General features: G+C 47.2%; 1 protein-coding gene across 9 annotated transcripts in view; it reads right to left on the reverse strand.

The window, feature by feature from the left end:
* The window catches only part of CCDC186 (coiled-coil domain containing 186), a 662,916-nt gene that overhangs the window by 30,489 nt on the left and 609,634 nt on the right, over positions 1 to 22,793 (reverse strand). For all 9 annotated transcript variants that reach the window (XM_086922872.1, XM_086922870.1, XM_086922871.1 and 6 more), the window contains one exon: positions 4,293 to 4,512. In XM_086922872.1, coding sequence (XP_086778998.1) covers positions 4,293 to 4,512 — 220 coding nt within the window. The remainder of the gene's footprint in view (positions 1 to 4,292; positions 4,513 to 22,793) is intronic.

Raw genomic sequence — 22,793 nt, forward strand, 5'->3', positions numbered from 1 at the left:
CAGGACATATGTTATGGCTGGATTTTCTGAGTAGGTGGGATCAGCCCCCAGGGGCCCCTCCAACCCAGCCAGAACGTAATCACCTTCCCTCCTCAGGACCACCTATCCAGGCACCTGGTACCTACCTGAGGATGGGGAACTCGCAATATACAAGCTCATATTATTAAGAACACCACTAAATCTATAGGGATACTAAGAATACTCACTGATTACTAGGGATATCCATACCCTACACCACACTTATTTACATCAGTTGGTCTCGCGGCCACTCAGACCCAGACCGGTCTACCCTAGGGCAGATATTGCACAATCCGGTGCGACTACACATGGGCCTGCAGAACCCAATGCTCCCTTTTCCAAACGCTCAACAATCCTGTCGAACTCCACGCCAGTGTCCCCCCTGACGCTCTCACTTATTCAAGCCACAATCCAGTGGGTATCTACACTGGTCTCCCACCCAGTGTTCTCACTAACGCCGCATATCAACGACGACCACATTCCTATGAACACCTATACATATATATATAGTGGGAAGTCTCTTCACTAAGGGTCTGCTACTACAATAATAACTTTGAATATAGTTCCAGATTATATAGTGTACTCCCTGCTCTTGGCATCAAAGGTCCACTCACTCCCTATTTATGTGATCACCACTTACCTGATTGGGATTACTCATCCATTCATGTGCCTAGTAATTACCTAGGAGATACATTTACCTTCAGTGAACAAGAATAGGAAATACACACTATGTGACCGAGTTATTTCCTGATTTAAGCGCTCCTACCCCCCTTTTTGATCCATCAGTGGCTCAACAGCAACTGGCTTGAAGCCAGGATAACTTTATCATAAAAGAACTCAGGCATCACTAATTAATGGGGTCATTTATTATTAGTACAATATAAACCTTTACACAGAACTGACAAAGACTATAGGTAGAACACACCGCTTGAAAGAGAAGGATTAAACATAACAGGAACACTCCGCTGAAAGGGAAAAGATTAGACATAAAGTGTAAGTGTAACTAATTCAGACTACCTCACCTATTAGAAGGAAGATTTCTCTCTCTGCCTCTGGTGGGATTAGGGCTCTCTCTCTGCCTCTGGTGGGATTAGGGCTCTCTCTCTGTCTCTCCCTCCTTCACCACATCACCACGCCTCTGGTCCAATTGCTCCAGCTGACAGCCTTCTTTGATGCTCTCTGCACTGCTTTCTCTCTCCTCATCTTCAGCAATCGTCTGCCTTCTTCCTCCATTTAAGAACTGCACTCTATTCTGCAGCTCCAGCAGACATCCTCTCTCTCTCTGCAAGCTGTTCTGAGCTCCAAGCTGTTCTGAGCTCCCAGCAGTTCTGTGCTCCAAGCTGTTCTGAGCACCACGCTGAACTGCACTCTATTCTGAACTGAACTGCACACAAGCTGGAATGAACACTCCTCCTCTCCTGTAGCTCGCTAATATGGATGCTTGTCCTTTCATGGAAAGTTACGGCCAGTAACCTGCCGCCCACCAAATTCTTGTACCTCCCCGTACCAAGGACACGTTCCCAGCTGGCCAGCCTGAAGTTGTGTCTTCGGAGTGGGGAAAAATACATTCCTTCGATAAGGGCCAGCCTGAACCGGTTCTCTCCAAGCGAACAACAGCCTTAACTATAAACTTTGCCTTTGCCCTGAAAAGCCTCTCAGCTTCATCAAGATGGAGTCCCTCTAGCTCTAGGCCTGTAGGCCTGAAAGGGGTGAAATACTCCTTAGCTCTGTCAGAATACCTACATAAACCATACCAATGTGTCTAATATGTCAAAGCCAATAGGCAATAGACAGGTTAAAGTCAAGAATAAAGGCATATTAAGCAGCTATCCTCTTCTAGGTCTGGAAAAAGGGCTTAAAAGGGCCAACACAGGCTAAGAATACCTATACTAGATGCGAGCAAGACTAATGATCTATATCACTGCTAAATAAAGCCAAAAACTCTGCCATTACAACATAAAAGATCAGTTTTCTTGACATACAAATCATTCATTTATCATTCATTTTCAGGCAAACTATATAAATGGGTATATACAAGAGTGAGAGGAATATTTTCAAGTACAGAAAATAAATAACTGTAAAAACAAGACTATTTTGCAGAGGCAAATGTTTCTATGTCCCGGCTTAGAGAAAGAGGGTACCAGAGTAAACTCCTAAAAAGATCTATGAAGATGGACTGGTTTTGTGATTAAGAACAAATAATGTGAAGGTGTTGTTGGTGTCACTACACTGGCACACTACGCAATAAACAAAAGAAACTGATTTCAGAGAACTGGCAGCATATTTTAATACCAACTGGATTTCATTCTAAAGACCATTATTGGCTTTCAAGAAATGAATAAGATAGACAAACCACATTTCGTTGGTTCCTAAAGAGATAGTCAAGCCAAGTTGAGTGTCACAGAAGGTTGGAGCATAGATAAAATAAATGAGAATTATAAATGTAGGCAGTGCTCTGCCGAAACACCACATACCAGATAAAAACTTAAGAACTAATCATTTGCAAGGGACATTTCGAAATTATACCACAAATAGCTCTAAAAACGTGGGGCATTGTAACAAATGTCCCAGCAAATTACTATAACTTGGAAAACCATCCAAGATGTATACATGTAAATCCTACTGTATAAATCCAGACTTAGATGAAATGTAGAAAATTCACCTTTATATTTACCCTATGAAGAAAGACAAACCAAAGAAATGTAATGTACCTGTATTTCACTACAGGTTTTACCGTGTACTGTACATTTGTTCTGTAAACCACAGTATGTATCATGAAATTCATGCATGCAGACTGAAATGGGGTTAGAAACTCTATATTTCGACCTTTTAGTGTAATCGAAAATCCTCCCCAGTATGCACATCCATTTTAGGTGTGCTGTCCCGACTAGTGTGTGCTTCTCTCTAGTGCTAGTGGGTCTCATTGTGTTTTTTGGATTCTAGAGTACATTCACTGGCAGTTGTAGGAATTTTGTGCACATCCACATTAATTTAATAATTATCTTTTGCTCCACAACGTGGATATTCAAGCGCAGGTATATTTTCTATTGCCCAGGCGGCCATCTTGAATGTGCAGTCATGTCTTGGCAACTACGTATGTCTAGCTGTAAGATGCAATATGTCTGTTATGAGATTTTTTAGCTATCCTCACTGGTGACCTTCCTGAGGTTTTGAGTTATCCGCACTCTGACTTCTTTAGGCATTGTTAATCTGTAACCTAAATTGTAGTACTAGAAATTGAAATACTAGTTACTAAATTAGCCTTTAATTCTGAAATCTATATTCAATGGGAGTATTTCTTTATTTCTCAGATGCATACAGTTTTATACTATTAGCATCCATTCATCTGAGCAATACATACTCAATCAGGCATAGTTGTGAGTTAACTACACTGGTTGCCCAATTTTAAGTATAACATATCGGTCTTTGAGTACAGCATTAAATGATAATTTGGGGACAAGATTGATAATCTACTCTTCACTACATCTTTATTCTTTAGGTGATAATTTAGACTACTGAAAAGGTTGCATAAGCGGGCCCTTGCTAAGGATTTGCAGGAATCCAGTTAATGTTGTGCTTTTAAATAATGAAGGCTATTTAATTTATATTAGAGTGCTGATAAAATCAATAGCCATGGTGATACTTTAAATGCTGCAAAGCATCAGGACTGCAACACTAATGCTCATAACTTGAATCATATGATTGATTGATTTTCCCACATGATATTGTATTTCCATAAGAAACCTACAATCGTCTCTGGTAATTAGACTAAAGTACATTCGAGTTTGTATTTGAGATCAAAAACACTGATTTGTAATATTGTGAAAGTACTGTTTTACTAATTTGATAAATAGATCTTTCATGCCCCAAGCAAATTTGCATTAGTATTTCAAAATGATGGTTTTATTAAGCGTATTTAAGAATCTCTCTTTTGAGACTTTAATTCAACCATTTTAAACACTTTAAGTTAAATAGTTTACTAAAGGAAACATTCTGTTAACAATTAAATGAAATAAAAGTCATTTAACATGTTACTCCAATGCTGTGAAACGTATGAGCGCCAAGCAATGGATTTTGACACAAACTGAAAACCCTTGTGATCTACTGAAATTAAGAAAAAAGCCGCCTTATCATTGCTATGTAAGCAGTCTCTCTAGTATAACCAAAATGTCAATTTCTATTAAAAAAAAAAGACGAGCTTGCCATTAATGGCATACTGCACAACACTAACAAAAGATGACCTACCCAATAATGGCATACTGCACAACACTCACCTTTAGTGTTATGTTCTTTAACAGTGTGTCCTCTAACACAGCCTGTAGCTTTCTATTGATTTCGAGTGAGAGTTCAATTGTCAATCCGCTGTCAGCTGGATGTGATGTGTACAAAGACGCCATTATTCCACCACGTTTGCTTAGATGGGCTTTGTTAAAATCCGAAGCCTCTGAAGAAAGTGTGCCAGATTCTTCCCTCAAGACGTAACTTTGAATTATCCTTAAGAACGAAATAGAAAAATCCGTAAAAAAATCCTTGACTTCAGTGTTTTGTTTCTTTAACATAAAAGATAGCACGTGGTGCACTACATTGTTCTGTTATACGGATACACTTATTCAAGACTATTGCTAAGTAGCATCACAAGAATACAAGGGAATGTCAAACCAAAGGCCTTTATACAGTGCACATAGTTAGGTTTGCGAGGCAATGACGAGGATAGTAGGAACTCTCAATCTAAACATCTTCAATTCAATGGCGGATATGAAATGGCAGATATGATGGGATAATTCAGTCTTATTCCTCAGGCTCATACATTATATTATATTATTCTCAAATATTCTAATATATCACTATTAGGAAAATGCAGTTTTGCACTGTAAAACATTTTAAGATTTAAATAAAAAAACATTCTACTCAGAATATATGAATACTCACCCGTGCATCACACATACTCAGTATCCTATATACGAGTCAGGAAAGCTAATGCTCTATTCATACATGCCAAGCATCCCGATTCAGGTGGGAGACTAACAATTTCAAGGGTAGACTCCTGCTGTCTGATTCCTGCAAGTAAAAACTCGATTCCTCTGTGGGCTTCAGCCGACAGGGAATGGTCTTGTGTGTTTCGGAGCATGCACTGCCAATAACCTGCTCCGCTAGGCGAGTGCACAACATTTTTGCGAGGCTCTCTCTGCCTGCCATAGCACTTTCTCTGTACTCCTAAAAATTAGGGAAAAAATGTATGTTTGCATTTCAGTTATCGATCCTGTAGCAGCACACTTGCAAGTCCCATACATGCTAAGGTACCGGATTCAGGCTGCAATAGAGGTGAATGGAAAAAAATACATACTCCCGAATAATTTTTAAAAAATCTCCCACTTCCCTTTTTAGGTTTCACCTGCACAGCACTTGCGCTGTGCTTGATAAATCTATTGTTTTTAATATAAATTTAAAAGGGACTTACATCCCGCCTCTTCTCTTTCATCTCATTGGTTCCTGTGCGTGCCACTTAACTTTCCTCCATTTCTATTGGCTGTAGCATCCTGCACTTACAAATGCTTGTGCTGTGACTGCTTCTCTTATCAGTTTCCCGCCGCTGAAATACTGTTAACATCCGCTTTGGTGGAACTATATTTTCATAAAGTTTTGTCTTTTATTCTAGCAGCATATTTATATAACAATTTATCACCGGGAGCGATTAAGTGACTCACATAGAATTACAGGACGTTGCAGAGCGCCGCTGAGACTTGAACCGACTCTCGAGTCAGCAGCTCTGGCCGCTGTGCCACATCCTCTCCATTCCCATGTTATCTGTCAGGGAGCTCTTTCCTTTTTCCAGACGATGATTGATGAAAACAACTCTTTATTCTTTACATACGCAAAACCAATGCATTACAAAAGGCTTGTTTAAAATGTTAGCATTTATGTCTGTTATATTGGGTCTGACTCAAAGGTTGCATTGGAATGTGCAAAACTGTTTTTACTCATTACTCATCCTTTAAAAAGCCTTCAAAACTTTTGTGTGAGGATTTCACATCTCGATTGAGTTCTGACGGCGGAGGCAAGATGGCAGACACAACTGTGTCCGAGTGAGGCAGGCGAAAGGTGCTCTCCACCGTTCCAACCCCTCTACACCCCTGTCCCGAGGGAGAGCTGTTTTGCTGGAACCACTGGTGCCGATGCTAAACTTAGCTATCTGCGAGGTCTCTGCCTACATTTTTGCCGGGAATGTTCCTCCTTCCGCTGATACAATTGTATCAACAGCACTATCGGCGTGTAGCCCACACGGCCACTTACCGGAGTTTGGTGTCGAGCGGCATAGCGGGGGGCTCCTGGTTGCTGCGGGAAAGAGGCACAGCGTCTACTGCGCGAACACAGGAGTCGGGCTGTGCAGCGGGGGATTCCTGTCTGCTCCATGAAGATTGCACGGTGTCTGTTGCACGGGCTGAGGGATCAGGCGGCACAGCGGGGGATTCCTGTCTGCTTCGGGAGAATGGCGCTGTGTTTGCAGCGCGTCCAACGGAGACAGTGGAAAACCAGGACTGGAGTCGGAGTCCAGCGAAAACTATGGGTCCGAAGAACGCAGGTGTTACTTCGAAGGGGCCAAAGACTCGCGCTGCGGCAGCTATGACAGCTTCCTCTCCAGTTCATGCTTTGGCACCAGTGGGTGTCCTGGATAGACCCGATGTGGAAGTAGGCTCAATTAGTCATTCCATGGCCGCTACGTTTGAAAACATGCACTCTCCCCCCAGGGCTGGAGCAGGCAAAGATAATACAGGCGCAAAAAAGAAGATCCTGGGTATGTTTAGAAAGAATCAACTGTCAGCCAAAGGTAAGACCCCTCCTGCTGAAACAATGATTAACAGTAACAAATATGCCGATCTCTCAGATAATAGCAACTCAGTTATACTGGCCAATATCTCAACATCTGAGATAACTATGGGTATTTCATCAGCAGGAAAAGATCTATCTGGTTTGCATGAGCAAGAGCAGGAGGGGCATGAGATCGAAAGGGAGTGTGTTGAAACTATGAGCGCAGCTGATGTGCACTCTGCATCTCTTCAGTCTCCTAATATAACTCTGGATACAGCTGGTTCCAGAAGCACGCAGCGGGGGCTAATATTATTTGTGAGAGTGGCAATACGGCAGTGCTAACAGAACTGGATTCTGGGAACTCTGGTGCGAATTTCTTCTCTATGTCAGACTTCTCTAATAATTCTGAGACCGGGAGCATTGAAGGAGATTGGGGCGATGAAAGAAGCTTAACCAGTTCAGCGCCTCCGGACGAAGACGAAAACAGTCTCTTGGTCTTTGAAGACATTAATACAGTTCGTAAACTAAAGGATGCCCCTTTGATAATCTTCCACAATGGCCCTTCAGATGTTAACGATGGCTCTCCTGTGTTGTGTCATTCTTACGTTGTAGAGTCCAACGATAGACGGGCTGCTTCTGTAGGAGTACAGGAAGATGGTCTGTGCTCCACAGAGTCAACAGAGAACAACGTCATATTGGCCACTAAATATCAGGCAATAATGTTGCATCTGGAGGAGACTAAGGCAGAAGGACTTCGAATGCAGGGCGTGGTGCGCAAACTCCAGAATACGGTGCGCCGCATGAGCAAGAACTGTACGGAAATCTCAGCTAGGATTGGCGAAGTCGAGGGCAGAATCTCTACAATTGAGGACGACATGTGCCAACAAAAAACGGACTTATCCTCCCTTCAGTCTCTTCGGGATTAAATTACCTGGAAATTGACTGATTTAGAAAATAGGTCAAGGCGGAATAGCCTTCGTATTTTAGGCGTACCTGAGGGAACCGAAGGGATAGACATTCGCCAATTTGTCATCAATCTGTTCTCAGAAGCATTTCCTGAACTATCTAACTGGAAGTGGGAACTCAAACTGCAGAGGTTGCATAGATTTCCTTTCCAGATACGTAGGGGCAAGACTGGAGTAGAGGGCAAGCCCACAGCTATTTTGATCTGTCTGAACAATTTTACTTTGGGAATCCCTGTACGACCTAGCTAGACCTGATCGTAGTAGGCGTGGGCTGGGGTGTGAATTTTTTCTGCGCCCAGACTACTGTCAAGCCACGGTCTAGCTGAGATGGCATCTCCGCCAGCTGATACCTCAATTTTCAAGCAAAGGGGGCGCAAACGTATTTACTAAACACTGCAAAACTTAAAATTATATTTTAGGATAAAACAGTATTTTTCACTTCTGAAATTGCTGCAAAGGAATTCTTGGGATCAATCTAGTGGGGTGGCGGGATGGCAATGTCAAGGGTAGATTGACTGATTGACAGCTCTCTCTCTCATCCACTGCTTCTTTTTAGTTGATTGCAGCTTGAGGGTGGGGGAGGTTTGGTCTGGGGCACTTTATCCTTTCTCTCCATCACCAATATGGACTAGACAGCCCCTTTGCCACATTTGGGTGTTTGTATGGGTGGGTTGGGAGGGGCTTCAGGGTGGGATAAGTGGGTGGGGGTGTTTGGGGTGTGTGGGGGGTGGGCATCTTTGTTCGTATATAGGGACAGCTTCCTAAATCTGATCAAAGGTTTTCTCACTAAATGTTTTGACTCATATGGAACAGTATGTCTATTGTTGAGAATAGAGCAAGGTATTTCAGTTACGGTAATTCACCCTCATTTTGACAATCGGTACCTATGTAGTCTGTTCATGGAATATTTGTGGCCTGAACGATAAGAAGAAAAGGGGGATTACGGTTCAGATATTTAAAACAATGAAAGCAGATTTATTAGGTTTACAGGAAACCCACATCGCATGGAACAATAGGGGCTGGCTGAAAGACCTGGGGTTAGAGCTAGTTGCCTGCACACAACAAGGAAATTCCACGAGGGGGGTGGCAGTTTTGAAAAGGTATGGTTGGGGGGGGGAGTGCAAACAGGTTAAAAAGGATGCTTGTGGTCGCTGGGTGATAGTGGAATTATGGTTAGCTGGTCGGGTTTCAACCATATGCTCTATTAACGGCCCTAACCTCGACGATCCTTGTATGTTGAACGACCTTAGTATTGAACTTGCCCAATGGCCTTCACCCCTGATTCTATGCGGGGACTTTACAGTTCACTTACCTGGGAGTGTGGACATAACTAGCGACTACTGCTATACAGGGAAGAAAACACAAATCTCTAAAGCAACTAGGGGGTTAGTTAAGGACTTTGGGCTTTTAGATGTGTGGTGTATGAAAGGGAATGGAGCCCCAGGGAACACCTATTACTCTGTACCACACCGCAAACACGTACGCTTAGATTATTTCTTAGCGACGGCTGAGCTTGTTAATTCTGCCAGGATAGATATCCAGCCAAAAATAATTTCAGATCACAACCCGATTTTATTAGATCTAGAAACTGGCTTTAAAGCCCCCCTTAGACACTGGACGTTCGAACAAAAATTACTGGTGGTCCCTGCTTTTTGCGAACAGATGTCTAAGTGGATATCAGACTTCTTTACGATCAATCGTGGGTCTGCGTCAGTTCACGTGGTATGGGAAGCTTTTAAAGCTGGAGTCCGTGGAGAAACCTTAAGTTACTCAGTCAACAAACAATCTAAATTACGATCTGCATTGTCTGAGGAGATGAATAAACTTCGATTTTTAGAAAATAAATTTATGACCACGCTTAGTAACGGCCAGGATACTGAACAAATCTCTAATGAACTCGCAATCTCGAAAATGAGAATATTCCAGAATTGTGCTTCAAAATTAGCTGCTCAAATCCTAGTACACAGATCTGAGATCTATGAAGCAGGCGAAAACTCTGGCCGAATTTTATCCAAAAAGCTTCACCAAAAAGAAGTATCCAGAAGGACTAATAACATCCAGGATGAGCAGGGCCGACTTTGCTGCGATCCAGTTGGAGTACTGGATGTTTTTCGCAGCTTTTACAGTAATCTGTATACTGATAAAGCTACTCCGGGGAGTGCAGATAAAGTCATTTAGTTTTGCAATGGGTTTGGAATCGCCAAACTTACACCTGATGATATGTTAGAACAAGAGGCAGATATCACTTGGGATGAGGTAGAAGTCGCTTTAACTTCACTTTCAACAGGAAAAGCGGTGGGACCAGATGGGATCTCGTTAAAATGTTATCAAACTTTTCGATCTGTACTCAGAGTGGACCTCATGACAACTCTTCTGGCTGCACAAAAGGGCTACGCACCTCTATCCTGGCAGAAATCAATTATTACTGTGTTTTTAAAAAAAGACAAACCTGCCTCACTTCCATCCTCCTACAGATCCATTTCCTTAATTAACTCAGACAGCAAACTCTATTCGAAAATTCTGGCCGCACGATTATCCAGGATCATAGGTACTCTTGTCTCATGATATCAACACAGGTTTATCCCTGGTCGAGACACAGCGGACCACGTGCGACGCTTAATAGCACTTATAGACTGGGCACAGACAACCAATTCTACAATGGGCATAACCCTGTTGGATGCCGAGAATGCATTCAACAGGGTTTCCCGGCCCTTTATGTGGGAGGTCTTAAGATTAAAGGGCATCGGCCCTGCAATGCTTCAGGCATTAAAGTCTTTATATCTCTCACCAGTGGCTTGTGTTCGGATAGTGGGCTGAGAGTTGGACTTGTGCACAATCAATTGCGGTACACAGCAAGGGTGTCCGTGTTCACTGCTGTTATTTGCTTTATGTATTGATTTGTTTTTGGAAAAATTAAATTGTTCCATAGATATCAAACCCATTCATGTACAGCATACGGATTATAGAGCTCAAGCGTACGCGGATGACATTGTCTTTGTTTAACAGTGACTTTGCCCCTGCATTACCAGCAATCGAGTCCCTGGCCACCAATTTTGGGCTCTTTTCTGGCTATAAGCTCAACATCTCCAAAACCCAGATTTCTGTAATAGGGTAAGATCCTCTGCCAAATATTCCAACTGTCTCTGAATTTACTTACTTAGGAATTAAAATCCCCTTGCCTATTAGTAAGATACCAGAGTGAAATATGGAACTAGTCCTTACTAAATTGAATAATAATTTGGAGAGACTTGATCACTTGCATTTTTCTATGTACGGAAGATCAAATATTCTAAAAATGCTTATTCTTCCTAAATTGCTTTACATGTTTAGAACGATTCCCCTTGAATTTCCGAGCTCTTGCTTTAAAAAATTAGAGCGGGTCAGCTCCAGGTTTTTATGGAGTTATAGACGCCAGAGAAGGGCTTATAGAAAGATGGTCTTGCCCAAAAATTGTTGGGGGCTGGTGTATTCCGTATTTTCTTCTATATTATTGGGCATCTGTTTTGCAATTTATAAGTCCATTGGTAGTTGGAGAACGTGTCGATATTTTGTCTTGCCACAGTCCAGTAATATATGCCCTGGGACTAGGGGAGGAGGCTAACGGTTGTCTTGTTAAAATCCTAGAGCCTAGTTATTTAAAAAAAAACTACATTCAAGATTCTCAACTCCGCTTATCGCATCAGTAGACAAGTTAAGCGACATTTAGGGCTTGCAAACCTTAACGCCTACACTCCCTTCTCTGCCGCTGGGCTATTGCCTCTGATTTTCCGCGATCAAATCTCCTTTAGATGGTGCTTAAAGGGAATTGTTACACTCGGAGATCTATGTGAGGCAGGCCAGCTTCGATCATTCACGGAACTCCAAACTAAATAAGGCCTTCCATACAGGCTTGTCAAGATAAGTTGGTTATGAAACTAGGGCAAGAAGGGATTAATGTCGCAGACTCGTTAAGTCTTGCAAACCAGGTTCTGTTGACGGGGATGATGCGTTCTCAGCACTATATGGTTATTCATTTTTTTTCTTCAAATCTATTTATTGGCATTTATATATTTCAACATTACGTTGGGTACATCATTGTAAGTAAGACAGACAGCTCTTCAACCTTGCTTGGTTGATAGTGCACTGGCAACCCGGCATATCAATGAGGCGCTACAATAGGTACACAAAATAGCATGCAAGTGGATCTTGGGCGCCCAGGTATGCCCGCATTATAAAAGAGTCAATGTGTCCCTTTTCTGCGTGAAGAGACAAATCTTACGTGTATTATCTAACTGCAAAGAAAACATTTGCGATAAACAGAAACATCAAACTGCGGCACTGTCACCAGGATACAGCACAATTCGTCCCCGTTTCCATCTCTTAGGCCCGCCCCCGTCTACTATCCCCCCGCCTCCAAAGCCTACATGTTACCATTTTGTTGCTTCCTCGCCTCAATTACATGTTGTTCACCCGTCAGTGTGCCAGACGCGCTACCCTCTGCGCACCTCCCTCTTCCACCCACTGTACCCGCTTAGTTCGATGCCACCCCCTCACCCGAGATGTTCTCTGCCGCATGCAAAGCGTTAAGCATGCGCTCCCAGTGCTCCGCCATGGGTTCCTTGCGGAGCCCCACTGCTTCCTCCCTCCGGATGGCAGTCCATTCTGCTCGGGCCCACGAAAGGAGGGAAAGTCCATACCCGCACATTAGGAGAGTCTCTCGCCTTCCATCTCCTAGTGAGAAGTCGTGCCGCTGTTACCATCCCCAAATCCAGAAAGCGGGACGATGCCTTATCCTTGGGCGACCACTTGAAGTGGTGTAAGAGATATTCAGGCCAGTTGCAAGGGACGGCACGTCCAGTGCATCGCTTATGTAGAACACTAATATCATTCCAGTAGGTGCCAAGTCCTGGACAGTGCCACAACAGGTGAGGGAGTTCCGCGTTCAGCTCGCCACACCGAGGGCAAGACACGTCCATCCTGTGGAAGTATCTGTTTATTAAGTCAGAGGTAAGATGGGCAGTGTAGACTATAAATACTTAGATCTGGCGAAAGCGCATATTTCTGGGGATACGCACCGGGCTTTTAAGGATCTTTTCCCACTCTTTGTCCGCCAGCGCTCGCCCCATGTCCCGCTCCCACTTTCCGCGGAGCGGGGTCAGATCTAGTTCCGTGTGGGTCCGTAGGTATGCATTAAACCACTTAATTAGATGTCTGCCCCTGCCCATGTCAAGTGTTGCGCCGGCTCCTCCGCAACATCGCCCCATTTGGCGCCATGTGGGCCGTGAGGGAGCGGTGCATCAGGAACGGCGTCTGCGACTAGCGTCTCAAAGGGAATCAATGCTCCATCTTGGTATAAGTCTCCTAACGTCTGGACGTCCGCCTCTTGCCACTGCTCCAGCATGTGGTGCGTGAGGACCCCTTCGCCCCCTGGCGAGCCTTCCAGTGGCACCGCAGGTGCGTATGGGAGCACCTTCCTCGTAAGGTGCAGTGCCCTGCGGAAGCACTTGTATGCCACCGCCAGTAAGAGCGGGGTGGGTCGCACCGGTGCCGCTAGCGGGTGAAAGAGCGCGGTGATCCGTTCCAGCGTGTAGGGCGGTTCGTTCGTGGCGGTGTCGTCCCTACCCCTGTCTGCCAGCCAGAGGGCAATCCATTGAAGTTGCTCTGCCAGGTAATAGTGTTCCAAGGAGGGAGCGGCCAATCCACTTTTGTCTGTGGGTAAGAATAGTCTCCCGAGCGCCTGACGGTGGCGGGACACGCCCCAAACAAAGTCACGCAGGATTTTGTTAAGTTTGGGGAAGAAAGGCGCAGGTATGAACAAGGGCAGGTTCGCGAAATAGTATAAAAGGCGGGGGAACAGCACCATTTTGGACAGAGCTACTCTGCCCGTGGGTGTTATGGGAAGCGTGGACCAGAAACTGATCTGAGATTTGAGCACCGTCACCGCTCTTCCCAAGTTCCCGTCCAACAGGTCTGCCGGTTGGCGGTAGATCTGGATCCCCATATACTTAAACGTGTCCGCCCGCCACTGGACTCGTGTGCCATGGAGGCTATACTCCGGATCAGCAACCTCACTGCTAAAGTCATAGAGGCATGACTTGCCTGCATTTACACGGAGCCCCGATAGACCGGCAAAGTGGCTTAACAGTTGGGCTAGCAGCTCCGGTATGTGGCCCACATCTCGGACAAAGACCAATAGGTCATCAGCGTATAGTGATATCTGATGAACGCCGTCGCCCAGTGGGATACCATTTGCCAGGAGCTGTCTCACGGGCGCAGCTAAGGGTTCCATGGCCAGCGCGAATAGCAGCGGCGACAGGGGACACCCCTGGCGGGTGCCCCTACCCACCGCTTCAGAGATGTACGGCCCCAGCCCGACACGGACCGCAGGGTTCCTGTACAGGAGTCCCACCATCTGCAGGAAGTTGTCTTCCAGTTCGTACGCCTCCAATACCGCAGACAAATAGCCCCACTCAAGGCAATAAAAGGCTTTTTCTTAGTCCAGCACCAGGCCCCCCGCTCTGGGCCAGGCCGTCGCTGCCTCCGCCGCTACCCTGAAGTACCGCTTAAGGTTCAGGGACGTGGATCTCTCCGGTACGAAACCGTTCTGGTCTTGATGGACTAAATGCGGAACCATCGACGCCAGACGCTTGGCAAGGAGTTTGGCGAGTTCCTTGTAGTCAGTGTTAAGCATCGCCAGTGGGCGATAGGATCCCAGGGACAAGGGGTCCCTGTCGGCCTTGGGCAGGGACACCTGGAGAAGTGTGGCTCACCGATTAGAGCGGCAGACCCTGAGGCAGAGGTCTGGCCCGGGACCAAGGTTCAATCCCCGTCGCGGCAGGGTCTTGGGCTAAATGTCCTCGGACCCGATAATTCTCGCCTCGGTGCCTACTCTAATCATGGGTTCCACTCTGCAACTCTGGGCAATAGTTTGCTTAATCTCCACACCAGCCCTAACAAAGCTAGGATGCCTGGCTTCACCTTGGAGGTGCCCAAAAGTGGACACCTCACAGGTCAGGAAGGGTCCCACAGCGGTATTCGTACAGCGCTTAGAGACCCCTGGGTGATAGGCGCTATACAAGTGCAAATTACATTTACATTACATTTACAAAAACGCTTCCCGCAGTGTTGGCGGGAGATGGCCCGCATCAATCGATGCCCTGTACATCTGGAGGAGCTGGGGTGCTAGGATATCCCTATTTACTTTATAGTTTTCGGCTGGTAGGCCGTCGAGCCCCGGTGTTTTCCCGGTCACCAGTGCTTGGATCGCCTCTCCTATTTCCTCCAGTGTGAGCGGGGAACCAAGCTCTGTCCTCTGGTTCTCTGTGACAGGAGGCAGCGTGACCGACTCCAGGAATTCAGCCACCGCATGGACATGGCCAGTGCCTCGAGCTCTGTAGGGGTCCCGATAGTGGTCAGTCAGTGCCCGGTGGATCTCGCGTTGCGTGTACACCACTGTCCCGTCTCCCGTGCGAATAGCACCAATCGGGGAATTGCGATCCGCTTTCTGTACCAGCCAGGCCTGCAACCGGCCAGCCCTATCCGCCATGGCATGTGTCTTGGCGGTATGTGCTGCATAGTTAAGGCATCGCAGTCGCTCGATAAGGACCGCATGTTCTCTGCGAAGTTCCCCTAATCTCAGCGCATGCCTGCCCGTCCCCTCCCCTTCCCTCTCGTATCGTATGAGCTCGGACTCTATGCGGGCCAGGGACGCAGACACCTGTGCGCAAATGTTCCTTGTGGCCCCTATGCAGTGCCCCCTGGTAGTGGCCTTATGGGCATCCCATTCCACCATGGGGTCGCTTGCTGAATCCTCATTCTCTTCAAAATAGGATAAGATAGCCGTGCCCAGCGAAGATCTAAACTCGGCGTCTTCCAGCGCGGCCCGCTGGAGTCGCCATGTGGGCACCGGGGGTCGATCCGCCTCCCAGCTAATCTGGAACCATAAGGGGTTGTGATCTGAGTCCGTTCTCCCTAGGTATGCCGACTTAATCAGGAGCGGGAGCAAGGACTGGGAGCCCACTATTCGATCCAGGCGGACATGAAGGTCGTGTACCGCCGAGTAGTATGAGTACGTTTTGTCTGTAGGGTGCTGCGCGCGCCAAAGGTCATGAATGTCCCAGTGCACTAACCAGTCCCTTAGGGCCTGCACTGCCGATGTCGCTGCCACTGCTCGGAGGGGTGGGAAGGAGCGGTCCAGGCGTGTGTCTAGTACCATATTACAGTCTCCGCCCAGCAGCCAGGGAAGGCCCGCGTACCGCTGGAGGATGAGGTTTTAGGACGCCAGGAAGGCAGGCTGATCCGTATTAGGGGCATATATAGAGCCCAGCAGCACCTCCTGGCCATTGAGCCTCCCCCGTGCAAAGGAGTACCTCCCTTCTGGATCTACCTGGGTGTCAGTGCGCGCAAAGGGGACGCCTGCCCTCACCCATATCAAGGTGCCGCGCGAGTGCGCAGAGTATGTCGTGCCAAGCAGCTGCCCCCTCCATCGCCTGCGGAGTCGCTCCAACTCCACTCGGGACATGTGAGTCTCCTGGAGAAGCGCAATCCCCACCTGGTGTCGCTGCATATAGGTGAAGACTGAATATCGGCGCGACGGGGTGTGCATGCCGCGGATGTTCCATGTCATAATGTTTGTGCACGCCATGTGTTTTGCTGTAATGCAGTCTCTCGGGGAGTCAGGGGGTGTGCCTCGCTGGGCCAAGGGACGGGCTCACGGATGGAAATCTCTAAGTATCGCTTTTGAAACGTGTGAACCAGAACTAACATTGGAACATTATGGGCGAATTCCCAACGGGGCATGCGTCCAAACTGGGTATTGTGACTATCTTTTAATGTGACGTGTCCACAACTCAAGCGTATGCGGTGAAGCGCGCAGCCAGTTGTGCTATCAGTGCGCTCCCTCGCCTGGGGCCCTTAGAGCTGCTGAGGTGTGTGAGCGGTATAAAAAAATCAGGAAAGGAAAGCATTCCGGGCTAGCAAGAACCACCCATGAGGGCCACCCCGCGTGTCATATGGTAAAACCTCTCCCAAATTGAGGTTCAACTATGCACCTGTGTTGCACTAGCGGCCCCTAGCTCTGGACCTGCGCGGAACACCCCAGCCATCGGTTAAACTTAACAGCTCATTACATCGGACATATAAAGGATACAATGGTCCATTTGTTGTACACAGGCAGTACAGCAGTCTATCTCAGGCCCGCCATCAGCTACATTTTGAAGTCAGCTGTCTGTGGCGTCACCACAGGCAGTGTAGTGTAGTCCGACATCTCAGTGGACGGTGAAGACGACCCACTTGCGACCATTTCACTCAGTTGTCGGTGATCCGGGCCTTCGTTGACATTCACCGCTCCCAACGTCGCGACCACCTCGAGGGCCTCCTGACGCATCTTCTCTGGGCTGGGCGCAGCCTGCCCCGGTCCCACTCCTCGCTGGGCCCCTCTCTTCCGCCTCTGCCTCCTGGAGCGCTGTTCTTGCCATCCGCTGTCTTCTAGGCCCGCCGGCCTCGTCCCGACCACCGCCCGGTCTCCTCCAGCCAGTCCCAAACGTTCGACGGAGCCTCAAAGAAGCAAGTGCCCTCCTTGGTGACCACGCGCAAGCGGGAGGGGAACAACAGTGAATATGGCAGTTCCAGGTCCCGCAGCTGCTTCTTTACTGCCATATAAGAGCCACGCCTCCTCTGCACTGTTGCTGTGTAGTCCGGAAAGAACATCACGCGGCTATTGCCCACCTGGAGGTCACTTAACTTCCGAGTCTCTCGGAGTACCGCATCCCAGTCCCGATAGTTGAGGAGCTTGAAGAGGAACGGTCGAGGCAGAGCTCCAGGCCTCTGGGCTTGCGCCGGCACCCTGTGCGCCCTTTCCACCATGAAGTGCGGAGACAATGTTCCAGTCGGCAAGAGTGTCCGCAGCCAGGCCTACGTGTATCGTTCTGGGTCCTTCCCTTCTTCTCCCTCTGGCAGGCCTACCACTCTGATGTTGTTGCGCAGAGAGCGCCCTTCCGTGTCCTCCGCGCGGTCCTCTAGTGCGTGAACTCTCTCAATCAGATCTTGTAGAGCAGAGGCATGGCTGTTCACCACAGGTTGCAGTTCCTGGACCGTTTGGCGTTGCGCGGCAACTGACTCCAACAGTTTACGGTGGTCCGCATGCAGCAGCGTGAAGTCTGACGTGACTTTGTCTATCTTGACTTCCAGAGAGGTCTTAGTTTGCTCTAGGGTAGTCCCAATGCATTCCACCACCGCTAAAACAGTGTCCATTGTGGCCGATAGAGTGGCTGCGGGCTCCATGACCATTAGTCTCTGTTCCTGCGGGAGGTCGGTCCGCTCGCTTCCTGCTGCTTCGCCTGTGTTTTGTCTCTAAGCCTGCCCATTGAAAGCTGCTGCACCGTGGGCATCAACACGTCTGGTTGTGGGATCAGCAGCAACTGTGGGGGGCTGCTCCCAGCAGCCCAGTGGTCAGTGCTGTATGGCGACCAGGAGGAAATCAGCGCAGTTGGGCCTCCTCTGCCAGAGGCCGCTCAAGGACGGTTCTTTCCCCAGTCCGGTTCTGAGGCTCCTGCATGAGCCCATCTCGCCGAGGCGTGTGGGTGCAGATAGCGCTCTTCTCCCGAATACTCCCGTATTCCAACAACGTAAGGGTGGGGGCAGGTGAGAAACCCATCCTCTTCTCCGCTTCGCTGTCGTGGATGTGCCCATGGTGTCCGTTAGTAGCAGCCCAGAGGCAGAGGATTCGCTGTGCAGGGGCAGAAAAGATGGCGCCTTATGTAAAATGGCGCCCAAGGACCGGGCGCCTAATCCTGACTCTTTCTTCGTGACCCACAATCCGCAGTCTTCCGTGCCGACCTGCGCCTCCCAGGTCCAGCTCCACTAACCGGAGCCTCCACAGGCAGCAGCGTGTAGTGTAGCAGGGAGCGCCCCCCTTGTCTAGTACCCCAGCAGGCGGTCGTGCACCTCACCAGCAGTGCCAGGCGGCAGCCTCTCTCTCTGGCCAACAGTCACTTGTGTGGTGGCAAGCCGTGCCCTCGGTCATGCGGCGTGCCGTGGGTCTGTTTCCGCGCTCTGTGGCCCCCTAGGCGCTAACGTGGCTGGGCGCGTGTGGCGGTGCAGGGTCTCTCCGCGCTGCTAGGCTAACTGGGGCCGGTGGGCGGCCGGGTCTCTACCTTCGCCGCCCGCTCTATCGGTGTGTCAGGTGGGGGGGCCCCCGCGCCTTACCGCATCTCCGGCCGGTCGCGATGAGTCTCCGCCGGAATCAGACACCCCTGGGCCTGCCGCTGCTGCCGCAGTCACTCCGGACCTCGCACTCGGCGTCTCCTTCCAGCCTCCCCGGTCGGCACCTGCCAGCTCCGCTCGTGCCCGGAGTCCGTCACCTCTCGCCGCAGTCCGTCCCAGGAGCCCGCAGCATAGCTATCAACACCTATCATTACCGCAGAACTTGTGTTGATAGGGTTGAGCTCCGACACCGTCACCCACACGCGATCTAACGCTACAACGTCTTTTTTGTTTATTTGTATGGCAACTGTACGAGCGTGTATTACGAAGGAGTGGATCAGCCCTGAAGCTCCATCTTTTTTGACTTGGCGGGCAAGATTATGATCAATGTATAACCTGGAAATGACTATTTATAAGATCAAGGCGATGAGAAAAAGGGCAATGGGAGTCAAAATTTGGAGACCCATTACGGACTGGATTTAAAAGACAACTTAGTATAATTATATTCGTCTCTTCCCCTGCTTTATTATTCTTTGCATTTGTATTCTTCTGAGATTCTTGTTTTTTTTCTGGTGTATGTTATTGCTGTTACTTATTTTACTTGTTTAGTCTTTCTGTAAAAGTATTTTCTCTCATTTGTATGCTGTAGACTGCTGATGTATTTGTTCCTTGCAAAAATGGGAACGAATCAATAATTTTTTTTTCAAAAAAGAGGATTACACGTCTCAAAACAAAAAATTCACTGCACAGTTGTGCACCTGCTGGGCAGAAACATAGCTTTAAGATAGACTACATTCCCTAGTAAAACTTGCAGGCTCTGGAATACCCTTTCTGATCACATGCGACTTACTCCCTTCAAACAATGCTTAGACCTCAAAAAGCATCTGTTGACTAAACTCTAATTACTACCCCAGGTATCGTACTTTTTTCCACAGTTTTAAATTCTGTTCGACTTACATTTTACTCTGTTGCAGTAAAATCAGCTTTATTCATATGGCATGCAGACAGAAAAGTATTAAATAAAAACAACGAAGCAATATAAAACCACAGACCAATCATAAAACTAGTCATACACATGCAATTATAATGACTGCATTCAAAATTCCTCCTGAACTCATTACCTGAACACTAATTTTATATGCATTGTACTTGCACATGTTTTTACCCCATATTTAATACAAGGTACAAATGTCTGCTGCTCATGAGCTAAGGTCTCAACTGCCATTTTTTAAATTGATACCCTAACTGTACACAGACTGTTCTTGCCTCTATCTGTTAAGGGCACAAGAGTAGTTTTTTTTACTTTTTTTAGAGTTTGGCATCCGGGATACTGTCAAAATTTGACAAACATTCTGTACCAATGTTACAAGTGCCAACAGGTATAATGCACTTGTGACAGGTAGGAGGAGATATTCCACACATTTGTGATAGATTATCCCATTCGCTAAACTCTGAATAAGTCACTTTGGGCCAGATGTACAAAGCTTTTTTTGCAGTCACAAATGGGCTGTTTGCGATCACCAAAAAGCTTTTCAAAATGTACGAAATGCAAATTGTAATTAGGTAACTTGAAAGAGAAAATTGCAATTTGCATCTGCTTCTAAATATCGATTCTGTATTTGGAAGGGGCGTACCTTCCAAATTCCTAATCAGAATGGTATGTATCAATATTTTGCAATCACATTACAGTCGCAAAAAAGTTTGACTTGACCACCAGAGAATGTTAAACCAAATATTTGTTAAGAGCTGGCAGTGGTCCCACAGATCACTGCCTACTCTTAAAATGTGGTGGCTGACATGTCCTGAGGGTGGTGCGGCGGGTGGGGGAAAACAATAATACAAAAAATAAAATACTTACCTTCTTCCATTCCTGCAATGAGGCAAGGTCCTCCCTTGTCTTCTCTCCTCAGGGAGACTCCTAAGTAAATCCTGGCGCTGCTCCATGCTCATGAGAGCAGCGCCCTGATTGGAGGGAGTACCCTCTGTTGGCGCTCCAGAGGACACTGGGTGTTGCACTTAATCTCAACCCAGCTGTCTTTAGACAGCTGGGTTGAAACATTCAAAGTGAATATGTGTGGCAGGCTGTCGCAAGACGGCCAGCTAAAGAGACATGCGCACTTTAAACAAGCACAAAAGGCAGTCCACCCTCCTCCCTGCTGCTGCCGTTCAGCAGCAGCCCCGCCCCAGTCCTGGCCCTTCATTTGGGATGGAGGGACGAAACAATAAACGGTAATTAATTAGCTTCATTACCATTTTATTTTTTTGTCTACGGGGCTATTCAGTGGGGCGACACTCATCTGCTATAAAAGAGGAGCCGCCTCTGCTCTTAAAAAATTAAACTTATGGCTGCAATTTCTAATGGGTCGCAAATTTAGACCTACCTCATTAATATGCATGAGGTAGGTCTATTTGTGACCCCCTAGTAAACACAGGAATACCGATTACCTATTTTCAATTTGGAGAGATTCGCAATTAAAATATCAGAATTCCTAATGTTTGTACGTCTGGCCCTTTGTTTCTTACTATCTGAATTCTATTATTTATGGCATGCTCTTCATATCAAGAAAGACAACAAACTGACGAGTGGAATGCTTGAATTATTCTCAGTCACTGATAATTACACAGGGATGCATTCCAATGCATCCTATTTGGTGTAGAATACCATCTCAGACAGAACCTGCCATATGCAAATCGGCCTCGTTCCTGTAAAAATTGGAACTGTTCAGCCCAAAATACCAGGCCACCTCCCCTCTAAACAGGAGCATGAGCAAACCCCAGAAACGTTTTGCCTACATTAGGTCTTGTAGGTTTGGTGCAACTTGAATCATATGGGACAGTGTGCAAAGGACCCACTACCAGGCATAACTGTAGCACTGAAGAATGCAAAAAAGTGATAAGTGGAATGCTTGAATTAATCTTAGTCACAGTAATTACTTGGGTCAATTCCTAGTTCATCATTGTTTTGCTCACCGTACCACCTTAGTCAGAAACAAGTCATATGCAAATCAGTCTTGGTCCTCCTCCAACAGCAATAATCTGTCCCAAACAGCCAAGCAAAGTCCCCAATGAAGAGAACACAAGCAACCTTGCACCAGTTTCAGCCTGCTTGGGTCTGATCAGAGGTAGCAGCTTGTGTCCCATGGCAGTGTGAGTGAGGGGCCCACATCCAGGCATACCCAGCGCACTTTTATCATCTCACTGTGGAGCACACAAGAGGGATGGCTGGTCAGGCAACCGCAGAAAGGCTGAGATAGCAGAAAGATAAACCTTTAAGGTGCACAGAGCAGAACCCAACTGGGCAAGGGAAAGAATAAAGAGAAGAACCTGAGAAAGCTGAGCAGGAAGAGGGTCAACCTGGCTGCCAGAATAACATTGCAGACTTCGGGCAAAAGGTTAAAGGCTGTCAACAGTTGCCGCTAAATCTCCACACAAGAAGGCAGAGTGTTGACAGGTTCAGATGTAGGACCTTCCGTTTTGCTGCAACAGAAGATACTCCTGAAGAGGCAGCCTGATCGGAGGACTGATGGCGATGCTCAAGAGCTCTGGATAGCAAACTCTCCAAGCCCAGTCCGGAGCCACAAGGATAAATTGGGGCGAGTTGTTATTGATCTTCTTGAGAACTCTGGGCAGGAGTGGTATTGGTGGCAAGGCATGCCGGAGGCATGAGCTCCATTCGGAATAAAAAGCATCTCCAAGTGACAGCTACCTTAGAAACTACAGAATGCAAACTGCTGACAATGCGTGCTCTTGGTGGTGGTGTACAGAGCTAACCAAGGCTTTTCCCAATACTGAAAGAGACCTTGCACCACCTCCAGATGGAGA

Source organism: Lissotriton vulgaris, chromosome 5 (genome assembly GCF_964263255.1).
Source record: "Lissotriton vulgaris chromosome 5, aLisVul1.2, whole genome shotgun sequence".
NCBI lineage: Eukaryota > Metazoa > Chordata > Amphibia > Caudata > Salamandridae > Lissotriton > Lissotriton vulgaris.